Consider the following 15229-nt stretch of genomic DNA (forward strand, 5'->3'; position numbering starts at 1 on the left):
GATTCTGCCTTCGGACAAACAACAAAGGCTAGCACACTTGCCCCCCCTTCAGAAAAAAACAAAATGAGGCTTCGGTTTACGCACAGTTGCTACTGTCTCTCAGAAATGTCGTCTCTCAGAGGTATTCTCTTTCCTCCTGTTTCAAACAGATGCAGTTCCACCAGGCTGATCTCATCACTCGTCTTAGCTCCCAACCAATTGCGGAGCGCAGCCCTCCTCCCATTCACCTTATTTCGTCGCTTCGGGTAATTTTTTTTCTACAATCTAGGCTGGGGAGCAATTCCACCAAGTCCCAAGATGAGGGAAAAAGGAGTCAATTTATTACGGGAAAGGAGAGAGAAAACAACCGGATGGAGGGTTTAAGCGGGACTGGGATCTGATGCGAAGAAAAACCAGCTATGATGGCAGCAGGTGGGAGGCTTTCACTTGTTGGAGATGTCTTTTTCCACTGAGAGAGGTTTTTTTCCACCTCCCTTTCCTTTTCTTTCTTCTTTTTTTTTTTTACAGTAGAGTTGCAGCTACTGTGCTTTGACTTCCCGTCGCATCAGCCCGTCAGCGCAAATGCCGGGTCGTGTTCGGAGGAGGATTTCCCTTGCGTTACTCCTGCAAGACTTTGAGAATTGTCTGAGAACAGCAGCAGGGGGTCCTCCTTAAAATGGTTCCAGCTTGTCAGCACATCTAGCGCCTCTTAAGAAAAAAAAACCCTTCTTCCTGCTCTGGGGAGCTGCGAGGCTAGAGCAGACTTGAAGAATTCTTGTGAAGTGATGGACTAAGGTTAGGACAGAGCTACTGCTACCAATACCAGCTAGGCTTGAGACACAATCTCTGAGTACTGATAATTACATAGAAGATATCTACAAAACTAACAGGAGAGCAGATCTGACAGTTCTGCAGAGAGCTGCAAGTGCAGTGGTATAGATATGTGAGGTGGAAACCACATGCATAGGGTCAACATTACCATAGACTATAACTGTGGCTGTGGTACTCCTCCTCTTGGCCACAATGTTCTTGGCGACGCAGGTGTAGTTGGCAGTGTCAGACAGGCGAGCTTGCTTGATGATCAAGTTGTGGTCGATGGTAATGTAGAAGTTACGGTCGTCTGCGGGGTCGATCACCTCTTCGTTCTTTAGCCACTCGACCTGCAGAGACGAAATGGCAAAAAAGGCATTTTTAATGTATATCCACTACACGTCCAAACATTTTTGGCCACCCCACTCATTTCTGATACAGGTGTTCAAATGCACACACACACACACACACACTGACAATACAATGGGATTCTCTGGAGGAGCTAGATCACAGCACTTGGCTGCTCTATCAAAAAAGTCACTTAAGTAGAAGTAGAAGTGATCCAGAAGCTCCAGACTTAATTGGAAATACTAAAGTATTCAACATTGTCTGTACTTAAGTGTTGCAGGTAGTTTATTCTAAAATGTATTACTTAAGTACTGAAAGTAAAAGTATGAGTAAAAGTCTGAATATCAGTGTTTATATTATTTTAAATGCTCAGACTTAAGGACTGTCTCAGTTCCTCTGGCTGTAATATGAGGACAGGACTATAGAAGACAGAGTTCATGAACACGAGTCTTCAGTTAACTCTCTAAACAAACTCGCCCAAAAGAGAGAAAGCTGAGCAGACTCAACTCAACTGACTCAACCCGCCACATCCAAGAGTTTCATCTGTAAAACCAGTGAGGAGAGCAGCTCAAACCCTGAGCTTCACTCTCTGTAAACTCAACTACAGCAGAAAGATCTCAGGCCATTAGGCCTCATACAAAGGTGGTGAAGATGGTGGTTCTTCCATCTCAGAATAAACTAACAAAGCTCTAACCTAAATGTCCTCACTGCAGCAGCGGAGTGAGAGGAAGAACGCCAGCATGCGTGCTTCCGGCCTTAATCAAAACCCGGTGACAGCGCCATCTAGCGCTCTGGCGGTGATAATGTGGGTTTGACATCTTTCGTACAATTTTTATAATTGTAACAATGTAACTATAAAAAATTTTATGTAGTAAAAGTATTAAACTCATTTAAAATATGTAGTGAAGTAAAAGTGGAAGTTGGAGGAAAACAAACAGCATTTTAGTACTTTAGAATATTTAACATTTACAGCAGTGAAGTAGTTCTACTTCCTTACTATACATCTGTGTGTGTAAGCAGGTGTCCGCAAACTTTCTGATTTACACATTAAGACAAGCTGTCCATATCTAAAGCAAGTGTCCAAAGCAAAGACATTCTCCTCGCAGTTCCCGCACAGTTAACATTTCAATAAAAGCAGAACAACGGAAAGTGTTTATGTCTTGCAGATCAGAGTTTCCATAAAAAGTCAATATCTATCATGTTCTCTTTATTCGGCCCAGAACAAAGCGCGGGAGCCCCGTCAGACACGGCGTGAAGGAAATACTGTGTTATTCTTGGCGCTAAGAGCCCTCTCGACCTCTCCTTATGAGTTTCCCATTTCCCAATGATGCCGATATTGGACCTGAGGTCATATCTGGAGAACGTGTGACTGTTTGGAAGCTTTATTTGACCATAAATCAGGCTGATTTTTTCCCCCCTGCTCAGCCCTGGGGAGGGAGAGCGCCACAGACTGTGGCCAGTCAATACTGCGGTAGACATAGCAGTGTGTCTGGGATGGCTGAAATCTATGGTGAGCTGCTCTGCTATCGTATGTCTGAAGGCTCCTTGGCCATACTTCTGAGGTGTTTGTAGAGGGAGGTTGGGGGGGAAGCAGTGAAAACCAGTGAGGTGTCCAAACTGCTGACCATTACGGGTCATGGCTGGCTCTCAATATTGTTGTGCTTTCGAGAACAGGGGATGGCTGGGAACAGTAAAAGCTTTTAGACAGTACAATGCATTTATTTTCTTTTTGAGGGGAAGAGGCAGAGAGATAGAGAGGGCTGCTGGATAGAGAGAGAGAGAGAGATAGAGAGAGATAGATGGAGAGCATCTGATTCAGCCAAGCAAGGTCATTTCAGTGTGCTGACAGTTTAATAAGAATGTTTTTACTGACGCATAAAACTAACGTAAACACCTCAAAAACGCACCGCTAGGGCTCTTCTGGGACTTTTTAGTGCCACTGAACGTCTCAAGGATTTTCCAAAGACAACAGATAGACTTATTGCTTTTGTTGGATTCTCTCACAGAAGCGGTGCCTCCTCCCTGCTTACCACTACAAAACCTTTGCAGCTATCGTGAACGTCAAGCTTCAAGCCATGAGCGACGACGTCAAACACGTGGAGGCAGAAAAGAGTAGGAAAGGTCAACAAGGCCTGGATGAGATGCAAAAACAAACAATAAGGCGCATCCACATGACACGCCATCCTCGGGGGAGCGACCCACGCGTTTGATTAAACACCGCAAAGTGAAGTGAAGAAGTGAAGGTAAGATTAAAAGCCTGATTGAAAAGGGAGGAGTGCTGAGTCGACAGACGGCAGCGAGTCTGCGACTCTGTGCGCTTTTAAGAGGCTCTGCTACCTGCGTGGAAAGACAATGGGCGCAGCGCAGCACATGCCCACAAGCAGCCGTCTGTCTTTCACCGCGAGCGTGAGTGCGGGGCAGGCGGATCTTTTCCTGATGCTGGCCTTGCTTGATTTCACCCCGACACTAAAAATACCATTCTGCTTGATGGCTTCCTCAAGTCATTAAAGGGATCAGCTTATGATAAAAGCTAACTATTGCATATGATCTGCAATTTTCAATTTTATCGTTTCCCATTATTGTTCATAAATATTTAATGGATCTCCGTGTGTCTCTGTGTGTCTGTGGGTGCACTGTTTTGCAGGGCCGGTTGACGGATAGGCTGGACACGCGGTCATGTGATGCTGATGCGAGCTGTTGTATCTTGTGATATCCTATACACTCCTGCACTCCCTCGATACTGAGCTTAATACCAGCCCCCAAAGGCTCCTTCACTGCTGAGTAAGGCTCTAAGCACTCCACTGCTAACTGACCATGCAGATTCAGGGAGACATTCAGAGACATTTAGGTGGGCGACATAGCAGCTCCTCAGCTCCTTGCAGCAGGCACTGATGTTTAGCATCTGTGTTGGGTGTGTTTAAAGGGATCTGTCTCTTCTCTTTTTGGTCTTTAGACCTATCCTTCTATCGTCTGTCAAGGGGGTCAGGTCTGGCTTTCCTACAGCCATACATTCCCTTCCCATACCGCAATCACTCTCTAAAGACATGGTCTGTACCCCCCCCCCCCCCCCATCGAGAACATGTGGGACTGTGTTGTGGAGAAGCAAAAACCCAATCACTATAGGAGGTCTGTGGACAGCAGTGAATTACAGCAGCCGGATGGGGTGTGGAGAAGTAGTTGCTTTCCCCAACTGAGATCTACTTTCCTGCAGCGTTTAGACGAAGTGAATTGACTGGCAGAAGAGCGCTGGCAGGTTACTCTGCAGGAAGGTAGATCTCCAGGACTGGGACTAGTGGCCCTTGTTGTGTGTATCTGTCTGTGATCACAGATAGTAGCCTTTCTGAATACCGGTGTCCAAAATCACGATACGTGAGGTCATTTGCATCCTAATACGTGGCGATGTTTAGTGCTTTTCAGACTTGTGTGAAAGTTGAAGCAAAGTACAGCAGCTAAAGTTTTTTTCTTGTACTCAATGTTTGCAAAGGAGGAACAGGGGGCGTGAATCAAAGAAGTGGTAAAAATAAATAAAGAAGAAGAATAATGAGCTGACATCTAACCAGCCGCTTGTTAATTTATGCAGTTACTTAAAACTGGCTGTTGTTTACAGTCTCCCCAAACTGTCTTTAACGATACATGCCGTTGTTCAGTGTTGTAGAAAAACTGCAGATAACCATGATCTACCCGGAAAAGCGTATAATGAAGTCATTTCTCACCATAATGAAAACATGTCGGGTTGGCATACGGCTCACCTGTTCAGGAATTGGATTCGGTTCAAACTAAATGCGTCTGCAGATGAGATGACTTGGCTATACATTAATGCGACATCAAACCTCGCAATACTACAATGCAATCAACATAATGGCACTATTGAGAGGATAGTCGGAGAGAAGGTAAAATCAATGAGGATTACGCACAAATCCACTGGGCACGAGGAGGGCTGAAGTGATTATATGCATCACTCAATTTTCTAAAGCAAACAGACAAACGCCAAGCAATCCGACAGGAAGCAAGGAGGCACAAGGGGCGTGTGCCAGCCTGCGCCCGTTTGGGAGCGCTGCCGTGCTCTGGCACGCGTGTTTATATGCAGCGGTATGAGGGTGCGTGTGGGCGCGAGCGTGAGCTTGCATCTATAAACCCTGTTATACATGTAGGTCTGAGGAAGGTATTTGTTTATTTAAACATATGGACCTAAATAAAGAATTGAAAACGCATCTGTGTTTGCGTGCAGGTGCATGTGTCTGTGTGTGCGTGTCGGGATTTCTGAGTATGTGTGTGTGTGTGTATCTCTGCTTATCGCAGCTATGTGATGTGAGGCTGCTGATTGGAGCAGGCATTCCCTGCTGGGTTGGTGATCCTGTTATTTTTTGCTGCCGCTCCCAGTGGAGCAGCAAGTCTGGCGTTGTCGACTCAGACTTGAGAGATATTCCCACCCTCTCCACCAACCCCCCCCACCCCCCACCCCTTCCACTCCGACTCCCCCAACTCCCCCCACCTTCCAATCCCCCCGCCCTCACCCACTTTAAGCACATGCGCTCACCTTTCATGCGCAGGGGCTGTGGAAACAAGGCCAGTGCCAAGTGCAAATCTGCTGCTGCTAACTGGAAACGATGGACGTAACTGTGAGAGCATGGGGCCATGAGCACCTGCACAAAGGGGTATGTTTACCAGCAGGACAGGCCACGTGCCAGGCTAGGACTGGGTTATTTACAGCCATTTCTCTTTCAGGGACTTGAGGCAGTACTGGGTGTTGTAGGCAAATGAGTTGCACTGTGCTGAAGCTTAAGTAGTAACTGCCTCAAGATCTGAACATTACTGGAGGAGCCTGACAGCCTGTTGCAACATTATTTGCTAATTAAGTCTACACTCATGCCCTGTTCTATTCATTTAGTTGAGAAAAAGTGCAGAGCTGCTGTGAAATATAGGATGATCCTTCTGTTTGCTGTTATTGGCAAGTAAGTAGGCATGTAATTGTCTAAATACAACCAGTAAGATAAGTTTGGCTGGCCCCTCCCTGGTCAGCATATTCAGTCTAAAAAAACAGAATAAGTCCCCTCAGGCCAAATGCAATTGACCAGACAGGACATTCTTGGCATATGAAGTTTGCTTCTTTAGTTTTGCATCTAATTGACAGTATTGACAGTATTGCCACTAATGAGCACTGTGAAAAATGAAGGCCTAAAATCATCACATACTTGCCTCAAACCATGCCAAGTCACGCTATCTCTAATAGAATTGCTTTCTGACGTTGTATGATCTACTGTTATGGATCGAAATGGACAAAAATGCAAACAACTATGTGGTCTATGGTCTAGCACTGTTTGCAACTAAAGCTCTGATAGCATTAGACTAAGAATGAATAATATTAGACTAAGATTTTAAAGTTTTTTAGACACTGATTTTACAGCATTAGACTGAGAACTGAAATTAGACTATGCTTTCATAGTATTAGAACTAAGAACTGCTAGCATTAGACTAAGAATTGATAGCATTAGACTAAGAATTGATAGCATTAGACTAAGAATTGATAGCATTAGACTAAGAAGTGATAGCATTAGACTAAGAATTTATAACATTAGACTAAGAATTGATAGCATTAGACTAAGAATTGATAGCATTAGACTAAGAATTGATAACATTAGACTAAGAATTTATAGCATTAGACTAAGAATTGATAGCAATGAACTACCATTTTATAACATTAGACTGATTTTATAGCATCAGGCTATACAACTGGTGAACTGAAAGCACTACATTATGCTTTAGACTAATTAGACTTTAGACTTTAGACTTATAGCATTAGACTAAGAATTGATAGTATTAGACTATGCTTTTATAGTATTAGACTAATACTTGATGACATTAGGGCTATGATTTTATAGCATTAGACTAAGAATTGATAACATTCAGCTATAACTGAATATGAATAAAACTGAATTGCTACACAGAAAGCACTTGATGATATTACTTAAGTTTGTTTATTTTACTACCGACACATAAAGCAGTACATTCCATATGGTAATTCTTGTTCTCACAGAATTTGCATTGAATCTAATGGAATACCAATGTTGCCACCTCCACCCCCAATGTCTCAGACCAACTCTTCACCCCTGGACAACAGCATGCCAAAGAGTGTCAGAATTCACTTTAACAGGTCTATTCGAGAACGCTTACCATCTCTGCTCAACAACGAACTGTTAGAACTAGAACACTGATTTCATCATTTGTCAGCTACGTTAACCTCGTAGCTCCAGTGCTAACCTACAGAAGCAAACTTCGGACACCAAACATATCCCCGGCTGCTAGCCTACATTTAAAATATGAGGGTAAAATGTGCAAATTTGATTTGAATTTGAAGCTACTCCATTAAACAGAACAATGCACATAATCAGAGCTGGCCTGCATGGAAGAACGGGTGGTTCGACTCCTCCTCATAATCAAGGGCTCGGTTCAAAAGTCAAGTGCTGCCGAGTGCGGGCGCTTAATTAAAAATGGAAAGGGAAGAAGCAGCGTTTTTGGCACGGCCGAAAGCGCTCGACAAATGCAGAGCAGATATGCTGTCTTGTCTGTCGCCAAGTCTGTAGGGAGACGATGGAACGGACAGTTTCTCTCAAGAGTGCTGTGAGCTGTATTAGCCTGTCATAGGCCTCACTTTGCTTGCTAGCAGGAAATCAAACTGAATTTTCTCTCTCTCTCTCTCTCTCTCTTTCCATCCTGTCTCTCTCCTTCTCTCCACTCTGCTAACAGGAGACATCGCCATGGCAGAGGAGCGAAAACGTGCCCACTGGTACGCGACTGCACCACTCGCGCCTCGCGAGTGTACGTCCAACATTGGTGAGGGGTGTCTTCAGTATTTATGTAAATAGGCCCCTTTTTTGTTTTCAGAATCACGGAAAAACAGCATCAGGGTCTGCGAGAGAGTGGAAATTGTAGCATGTACGTGTTGACTTTCTCACATAGCAGCACACCCACATGTATTCCTGTCCACACACACACACACACACACACAGTCTACGATATCCCCTCTGCCACGCACCAATGTGTACGAAGAAAAGTGTCTCTTTTCCATCTCATTTTGTTATGCCCCCGTTTTCTCACTCATTTTCTCTGGCTCCTTCCCACTCTCTCTCGCTCTCTCGCTCTCTCTCTCGTTCTCTATCCCTCCCACATAGATGATGCTCTGCACTCGTTACTGCCTGATTGTCACCAAGACATTCATAGCCATAATTGGCACATTTCTTGTCATTAACGGAGAAGAAATTGCCACATGTCAGCTGTCATAAAGAGTGGAATTTTTACCCTCAAAGAGAGGAAGAGCGCGAGAGCCAGAGAGAGAGAGAGAGAGAGAGAGAGAGAGAGAGAGAGCGCAGGCAAGAGAGAAGGAGAGGTCATACTGTAAACAGAGTAGGACGGAGCGGTGCCGTCTTCTCCTTTCGACTGCCGGATTCAGGCCCGCGCTTTCGGTTTAGATAACGGAGGAAAGGGAGCGGGTAGTGGTGGGCGCGCATGCATATTCCCTGATTAGCACTAATATTCCTGCAGGAAATTAAAACAAATGGTCATTACATGAATAAGGAGAAACATTAGGAGCCAATTATTAGATTCTGGCTGCATCGCGAGATACTGACTTCAATTTAATTTTGAGCAGCTGGGTGTGTAGGGGTACTTGTGTGTCTATGTGTGTGTGTGTGTGCTCGGATGCCACCACATGATAGTTAGATGTCGCTGCATGATTGAGTGCACGGTGCAGACCAAGGCAAACCCACATTAATATCTAATGAAGCGCTGTGATTGCTTTAAATGGCAGGAGCATTTAAATAATCTTTGGGCTGATCAGAACAGGAAGCTAGTCTGCAGGAGAGATCCTGCAATAACCCCGCAAGCCCCCCCCCTCCAACAACCGATCCAGCACTACCAACACCATCACCCTCCCACCCCCTCCGAGCCTAACCGAGCGCGGTCTGCCTCCAGCACACACAACCCCCCCCACCCACCCAACTCCCTCAGCCACATGGGCCTGAAACTAGACCGTAGCGATGTCTCCTCCAGGGTTTGACTTATGGCTGGGAAAACTACATCAAAAAACACAACAGCAATCTCGCCGGCCTGTGATTTCGGGTGTAATGGGGTGGTAAGATCCAGCGATGCTTTCAAGATGAAAGGCCCCCCGAAACAAAGAAATGAAATGAAAATGTTTCTGCTCCAATCTGCTCCCGCTTTAATCGCCTCCATATTGCTCAGATGTGTGGACCAGAGGACAAAGGAAAGGCAGCAAGGCGGGCGTGGTATGAATGTATGCAAACGCTGTATGGGAGCCACGACGGGCGATAATTTCAACCCTCATCCTTTTTCTCCACTTCTCTTCTGAATAATTCACACCACCGACTCTGAACAGGGTTTATTGGGGAGAACCAAGAAGCAAATTCATAACAACCCTGTTTAGACACAAAAAAACAACAAAAAAAAAACATAATAAAAACACTGAAAAAGTCCAAACTGCAGTAAAAATGTTTCATCTGGAAAATCAGCTATAATGCTCCTTTTTCTATGTGAAAAATAAAAGAGAGGCAAATGAGGACGTGGTGTTATTTCTCGGCGAAGGTTGAGCTACTTCTGAGCGAATGTGCTCTGCTCCACTGTAATCAGGGATGCAAAGCCCACAGTAGAGGTCCATGAATGCCAGGACACAGTAGGCTGAAAAACTCTCTCTCTCTCTCTCTTTCTCTAACACACACACACACATGCACACAATGTGAGAGTGTGAGTGGGAGAGAGAGAGAGAGGTGATTAATAGGTGTTGTTAGAGCCAGGCATGAGAGGCTCTCTCTCTCTAGACTGGCTGCGAGGAAAGAGACAGAGGCGAAGCCATAAGCCCTCTCTGGATGGCCCGTGCACAGATGTCCTAATTAACACTGAAGGTCGAGCAGACTGCTGAGGTGTACCGAGGCGGCCTCACCTCGTCCGCCTTCTCGTCTGTCTTTTTTCCACCCCTCTTTTCCGCCATCTCTTTGCACTGTCCTCCTCCTCCTCCTTGTCTTCTTCTTCTTCTTCTTCTTCTTCTGTGAGCAGCCACGCCTGTCGCTAGCGTGACGCGAAGCTGTCACTCCGCCGTTCTGCTCGGCTTGTCGCGGAGCTGACTGGCCTCGCCATCGAAATGTGTGCGCAGCAGTGGTTTCCAACCCTGCCGCTGGAGTGTCCCAGCTATTCGTGCTGTTTGTCACTTAACGTGGCCAGGAACGGCCTCCTTTGACAGGAAGGGGACGTCTGATGTGTATCAAAGCGGTGCAACAGCGAAAACAAAGTCAGGCTGTCGAGCTTTTACTCTGTGATGGAGGTCCCAAAACGTACAGGCCTCCTCGTCTGAAATCGAACACTACTGAGGAGAGTCGGGGCCAGCATGTGCAGTTCTCACTTCATCTTGGTCTCTTGGGGGAACCTACTGCTTTGTCTGATCTAGAACTCTCAGAGGCTGTATTGGGTACAAACTGCTTTGGCTGGAAATGAATCTGGAAGAGTGGAAGACTCCTGCACTGTCTGCACTTCACCTGTACACAGATCTGGGCAGCCTGCTGCATTAGAACACTCACATTCAGGCTCCAGAGTGGGTCAAGGCCAACGCTCCAAATCTGCTTCTAACAAACTTACTCAGGAAGAGCTTGCTAATTAGCTGGCTAGTTGGATCACAACAAGCATACTCCAGGACCCGCACGAGATCCATTCTTCAAGACTGTTCACAGACTCGAAGCTGGACTTTGGATAACCCAGCAATCATACAGTTAGCTGCCCTCATCGGTCCCTCGGTGGTCAAACAGCACAAGTCTGAATGGGGAGCAGCAGCAAACAGAGAAGGAGAAAATGGATGGCGAGAGGGGAGGAGATGGGAACAGCAGGAGGGGACTTAAAAGACTGAGGCAGCTTTTCCGGCACTTGCTGCCCAAGCTGTGATCTCTAAGGATTGCAGTTTTGGCCTCTCTGCCGCATCAGCGGAACAGGTCTAACCAAACTTCTCTCATATTCAGCCACTGTTGATTTCAGCTTTCAAGTGCACCGTGTTCTCCCCCACCCCCTCAAGTTTATTGTTCTTATCATTTGCTGAGAAAATCTCATCTGAAGGCAAATAAAGAAAAAATAAAGGAATAAAAAGAAGTTATGAAGGATTCAATCAAACTGCAGAAGTATATGCTTGGCATCTGTTGGGAGCAAAACTATGGAAATGTGGGCCAAATCAATGTGCATAAATATTAATACCTCGGAATGTGCCGGAGCGCATGATATTATTTGTGCGATGGATATCTGCGCCGTGACACTGAATGAGTTTACGTTGGCCTTGCCTTGCTGAGAGAAACAGATGAAACTGCCAAGCCTTTACTGTGAAAAAAAGGCAGAGACAGAGAACGAGGCAGGTTTGATGACAGAAGGGGTTTGATGAAGAGAGTCCAAACCTGCAGCAGTTACAGGAGCCAGTCTCTCACTACATCTCTTCTTTCATGTCTCAGCTGGGACTGTCTGTGTTTCTGGTGGAGGAGCAAAGGTCGGATCCATTAGACTGAGCCAAAACTCAGCTGTGGCTTGGCAATGACTGGCGTTCGGGGTACTCTCTGACATCTGTCCATCCGTCAGTCTGGGCAGCCAATGGGACAGGACTTGGAAGTTTGGAATGAAATCCTGAACCCGATCTGAATACAGCTTGAGAACATGCTTTTCCAGATTTTCTGACCCGACTTGACCCAGAGCGTCATGTTTAGAAACCAAATCCGACAGTAGCTTGACAATATTCTGAATAAAACTGTCACTTTAGCTATTTTTCAGTGTCTGAAGGGCTGCGTCTTGCCAGAAGTCTGGAAAAAATACTTAGGCTTGTGTTTTAGTCACAGAGAGGACTCAACTCGCAAGAATCAGAGGCATGACTTTCCCATTCAGTCACTCCTATTCACTAGTTCAATCATCTCAAACTCACACACCACAAACAGTACATTCACAGCCGTCCACTTAGGCAATCCTTCAACCTCACTACAGAAAGGCAGCCTGACCACTGGGAGATACAGAACCAGCCAGAGTTCAGCGACATAGTATTTACATTTTCAGAGCTCGGCGTGAAGCCACCAGAATGTCATATCACTTTAAAGCAAAGTTCAGTTGGTGTAGTTGCCCTCCTCATGGCAGACTAGGGTTTGATACCCCATCCAGTCAAACACACCACATTACAAGACCCCTAACAACACTACTACACTTCTATCTTTGTAACCTGATTTAAATGTAAGTCATCCTGGATAAGAGCAGCAGTCAAATGCCGGGAACGTAAACTTGTATTAGCTCCTCTTCCAGCAGCTAAAGCAGTGCTAGCTCAGTGATTTCAAACAGGCTACTACAAGAAGTTCAAATCTTCTTAAAAACTCAGATTCTTGTTTATTGTTCCACCTTAAATGGTGAAAGAGTTGCATACTATCATTTAAGGTGGAATGGCTACCAAATAAGAACTTTGTTTGAGCTGAACGACTTTACAAGGAGGTATACTGGCTGGCTCAGAGTGCATATGTAGATCCACAGAATGTAGAACCGAAGGTACTAACGTTAAATAACTCACGGTGGATGAGGCAGTGTGGCCATGTAGTGTGTTGCTGATATAGCTATGCCCCTGATATAACTAAGTAAATGCCCCTGATATAAATAAGTGAACTCTGGGATATGTAAGAATTAATCTTTATAGATTACCAGCTCTAAATATGCTTACCACTAAATCAAGCAAAATCCTAACCTTACCTAACCTTAAGCCTTAAACCGAACCCTAACCTAACCCTAAAAGGGTAAGGCTGAGGTTCGGATTAGGGTTGGGTGTGGGGTTACTTTCAATAGGCCTTAGAATCATCTACATTCAGCTTTGAGTTCAGTTGCATGTAATAGGCATTCAGTTGAATGTGAGGTGAGCATCTACGAGGAATCTTTAATAAGCCGTCCAAGTAAAGTGTTACCTCGGCTGTAAACCAAGGAGTTAATGCTTTGCTACATTTGCTAGGATGCGAGATGGACTTTATAAAACCTACACGTGAAATGTGAACATGACCCAAGTCCGAGAAGTATTTGAGAAAAGACAGCCAAACTCAACTGAACCTGACGTGAATAGTCAGGTTCTTAGGTTCAGTCGAATATTTCAAGCTCTTGCCCTGAGGCCCCTGCTAATGAACACACACACGTTTCCTTCTCGGTTCGCCTTCTCTCCAAAGCCTGCCTCCGCACATGGAGGAGAAAGGGTGACCTGAACAGCCGAGTGCACACTTCAGTGTGCACTTTACACCCTCACCCATCATTTGAACGCGAGTTCAGGCCGACAAACAACTCCCACTCGCGGTGTAGAGGAACGCGGGATCGAAATCCACTCTCCGCGCTGCAGCAAACACTGGGAATTCTCCAGCGGATGTTAAAACACTGGAGTTGTTTATAAACTGTGAATGCTTAACTGATGCGGTGCTGCGCGGTTCTCGGGGAAAAAAAGGGGAGTTTGTTGGGGCCTCATTAATATTGCAAATCATTTACAATGAATGCACTAATTCAGCAAAAACGACTCCCCTTAGACGTACACTGCAGCAAACCTCAACAAAACAAAACGGCAGATAACAGGATAAAAGCACTAAAGAGTTGTAATTGAACTACTGACGTTAAATAACGTTCGGCGCACAGTAGTCTATTTCATTATAACAGGGCTAGACGCTGTTGAAGCTGTGAAATTAGACTCTCTCCCGCATGCGCTCTCCGTGCCTCTGTTTTTCAGTCTCTCTCATCACATCTGTCCTCTGGAAGAAGCATCAAAGTCAAGGAACCAAAAGCATTTCTAACTCGGCTGAACCCTCTGCTTTACTCAACACTACATACTATGTAAGTGTAGTTCTCACCCACCGCCATATCTACATCCACTCATCTATAAATCAATCCCACAATAACTGTGATTAGTGTATTGAAATTAGCGATGTCCTGATCAGGGTTTTTTTTGCCACTGATCCGATCTGATTACCCGTCTCTTAATGCTGAGAATCAGCCGACACAAATCCGATCTTTGTGTTCGTATTAATAACAGCCACACGGTTTGGATAAGAAGAGCTGCTCATTAAAAGCCGCTCATATAATCAGACAGCTCTCTGTCCCAGTTCTTAAAGTGACTGTTTTATAGATGTGTTACCATCTTCTAATCCAGTCTGACTCTCCTCCCTGACCAATCAGCTCCCAGCTCCTTTACAACACCGTAGTCGAGTCACTGTGTGTGTGTGTGTGCAGGTGTGTATGGTGGTACACTCTCTGGACTGATATCTGTTGTTGTTGGTCTACTGGTGTGAATGTGCTGTGTGTAATCGGGGTATCTATAGCATATATGTGTGTGTATTAGCATTAGCATTAGCCTCCACATGGTTCTGAATGCTCTCTTGCTGTGCTTGAGGTGCTGGTTTAAAAACAGAGAAAGGCGAGCGGTTCTCCGGTTCTCCCGCTGGTAAAACAGAGCGTTTCAGTGAGAGCTTCATTAAGGTTCAGATATTATGGTCTGTTTTCATGTTCCACTCTTTTATTTACCTCCTGAGAACGTCTGCACTTCTGCCGGCTGGGCCCTGATGTTCGCTGCATGTGCCTTGAGACACCAGATGGTGCTCTGAACACCATGGTTACAACAAAGACTCGGAATTGGATTGGGATTAAAATAGCCGATCCATTAAAACATGCCTGGATCGGGGATTTACAGTGATAAATCTTGGTCATATAAAATAGGTCCCATCCAAAATACAATTTGTTGATTCCTCTGGTCACTCCCTAATGATGTGGGTGGTTGATCCGCTGAGTGTAGACCTTCAGTACTGCTCCTGAAGTCCTAACTGATAGGAATGCTTGCTTGGCTGTATCTACCGAAACAGCTCCGTAGAGAAATTCCTGATTAGGGGATTTTTGTTTGGCTGATGGAATAAGGTTACCAGACACAAGACTTCTAATTCCCACACAGACGTCTCTGAAGGTGTAGTCAAGCATCTAAAAGAGTTTCAGGGTTCATACAGGCTTCCTAGTGATGTAGATACTGGTGTCTAGGCACAAACGTCTTTAACCTACGAGGCACTCGGGT

At 45.3% G+C, this 15229-nt stretch overlaps 1 protein-coding gene across 2 annotated transcripts in view; it reads right to left on the reverse strand.

The window, feature by feature from the left end:
- unc5cb (unc-5 netrin receptor Cb) overlaps positions 1–15229 on the reverse strand; it is a 164712-nt gene that overhangs the window by 44108 nt on the left and 105375 nt on the right. For both annotated transcript variants that reach the window (XM_072659307.1, XM_072659306.1), the window contains exon 5: positions 959–1139. In XM_072659307.1, the coding sequence (XP_072515408.1) occupies positions 959–1139 (181 nt within the window). The remainder of the gene's footprint in view (positions 1–958; positions 1140–15229) is intronic.

This window comes from Salminus brasiliensis, chromosome 16 (genome assembly GCF_030463535.1).
Source record: "Salminus brasiliensis chromosome 16, fSalBra1.hap2, whole genome shotgun sequence".
Taxonomy (NCBI): Eukaryota; Metazoa; Chordata; class Actinopteri; order Characiformes; family Bryconidae; genus Salminus; species Salminus brasiliensis.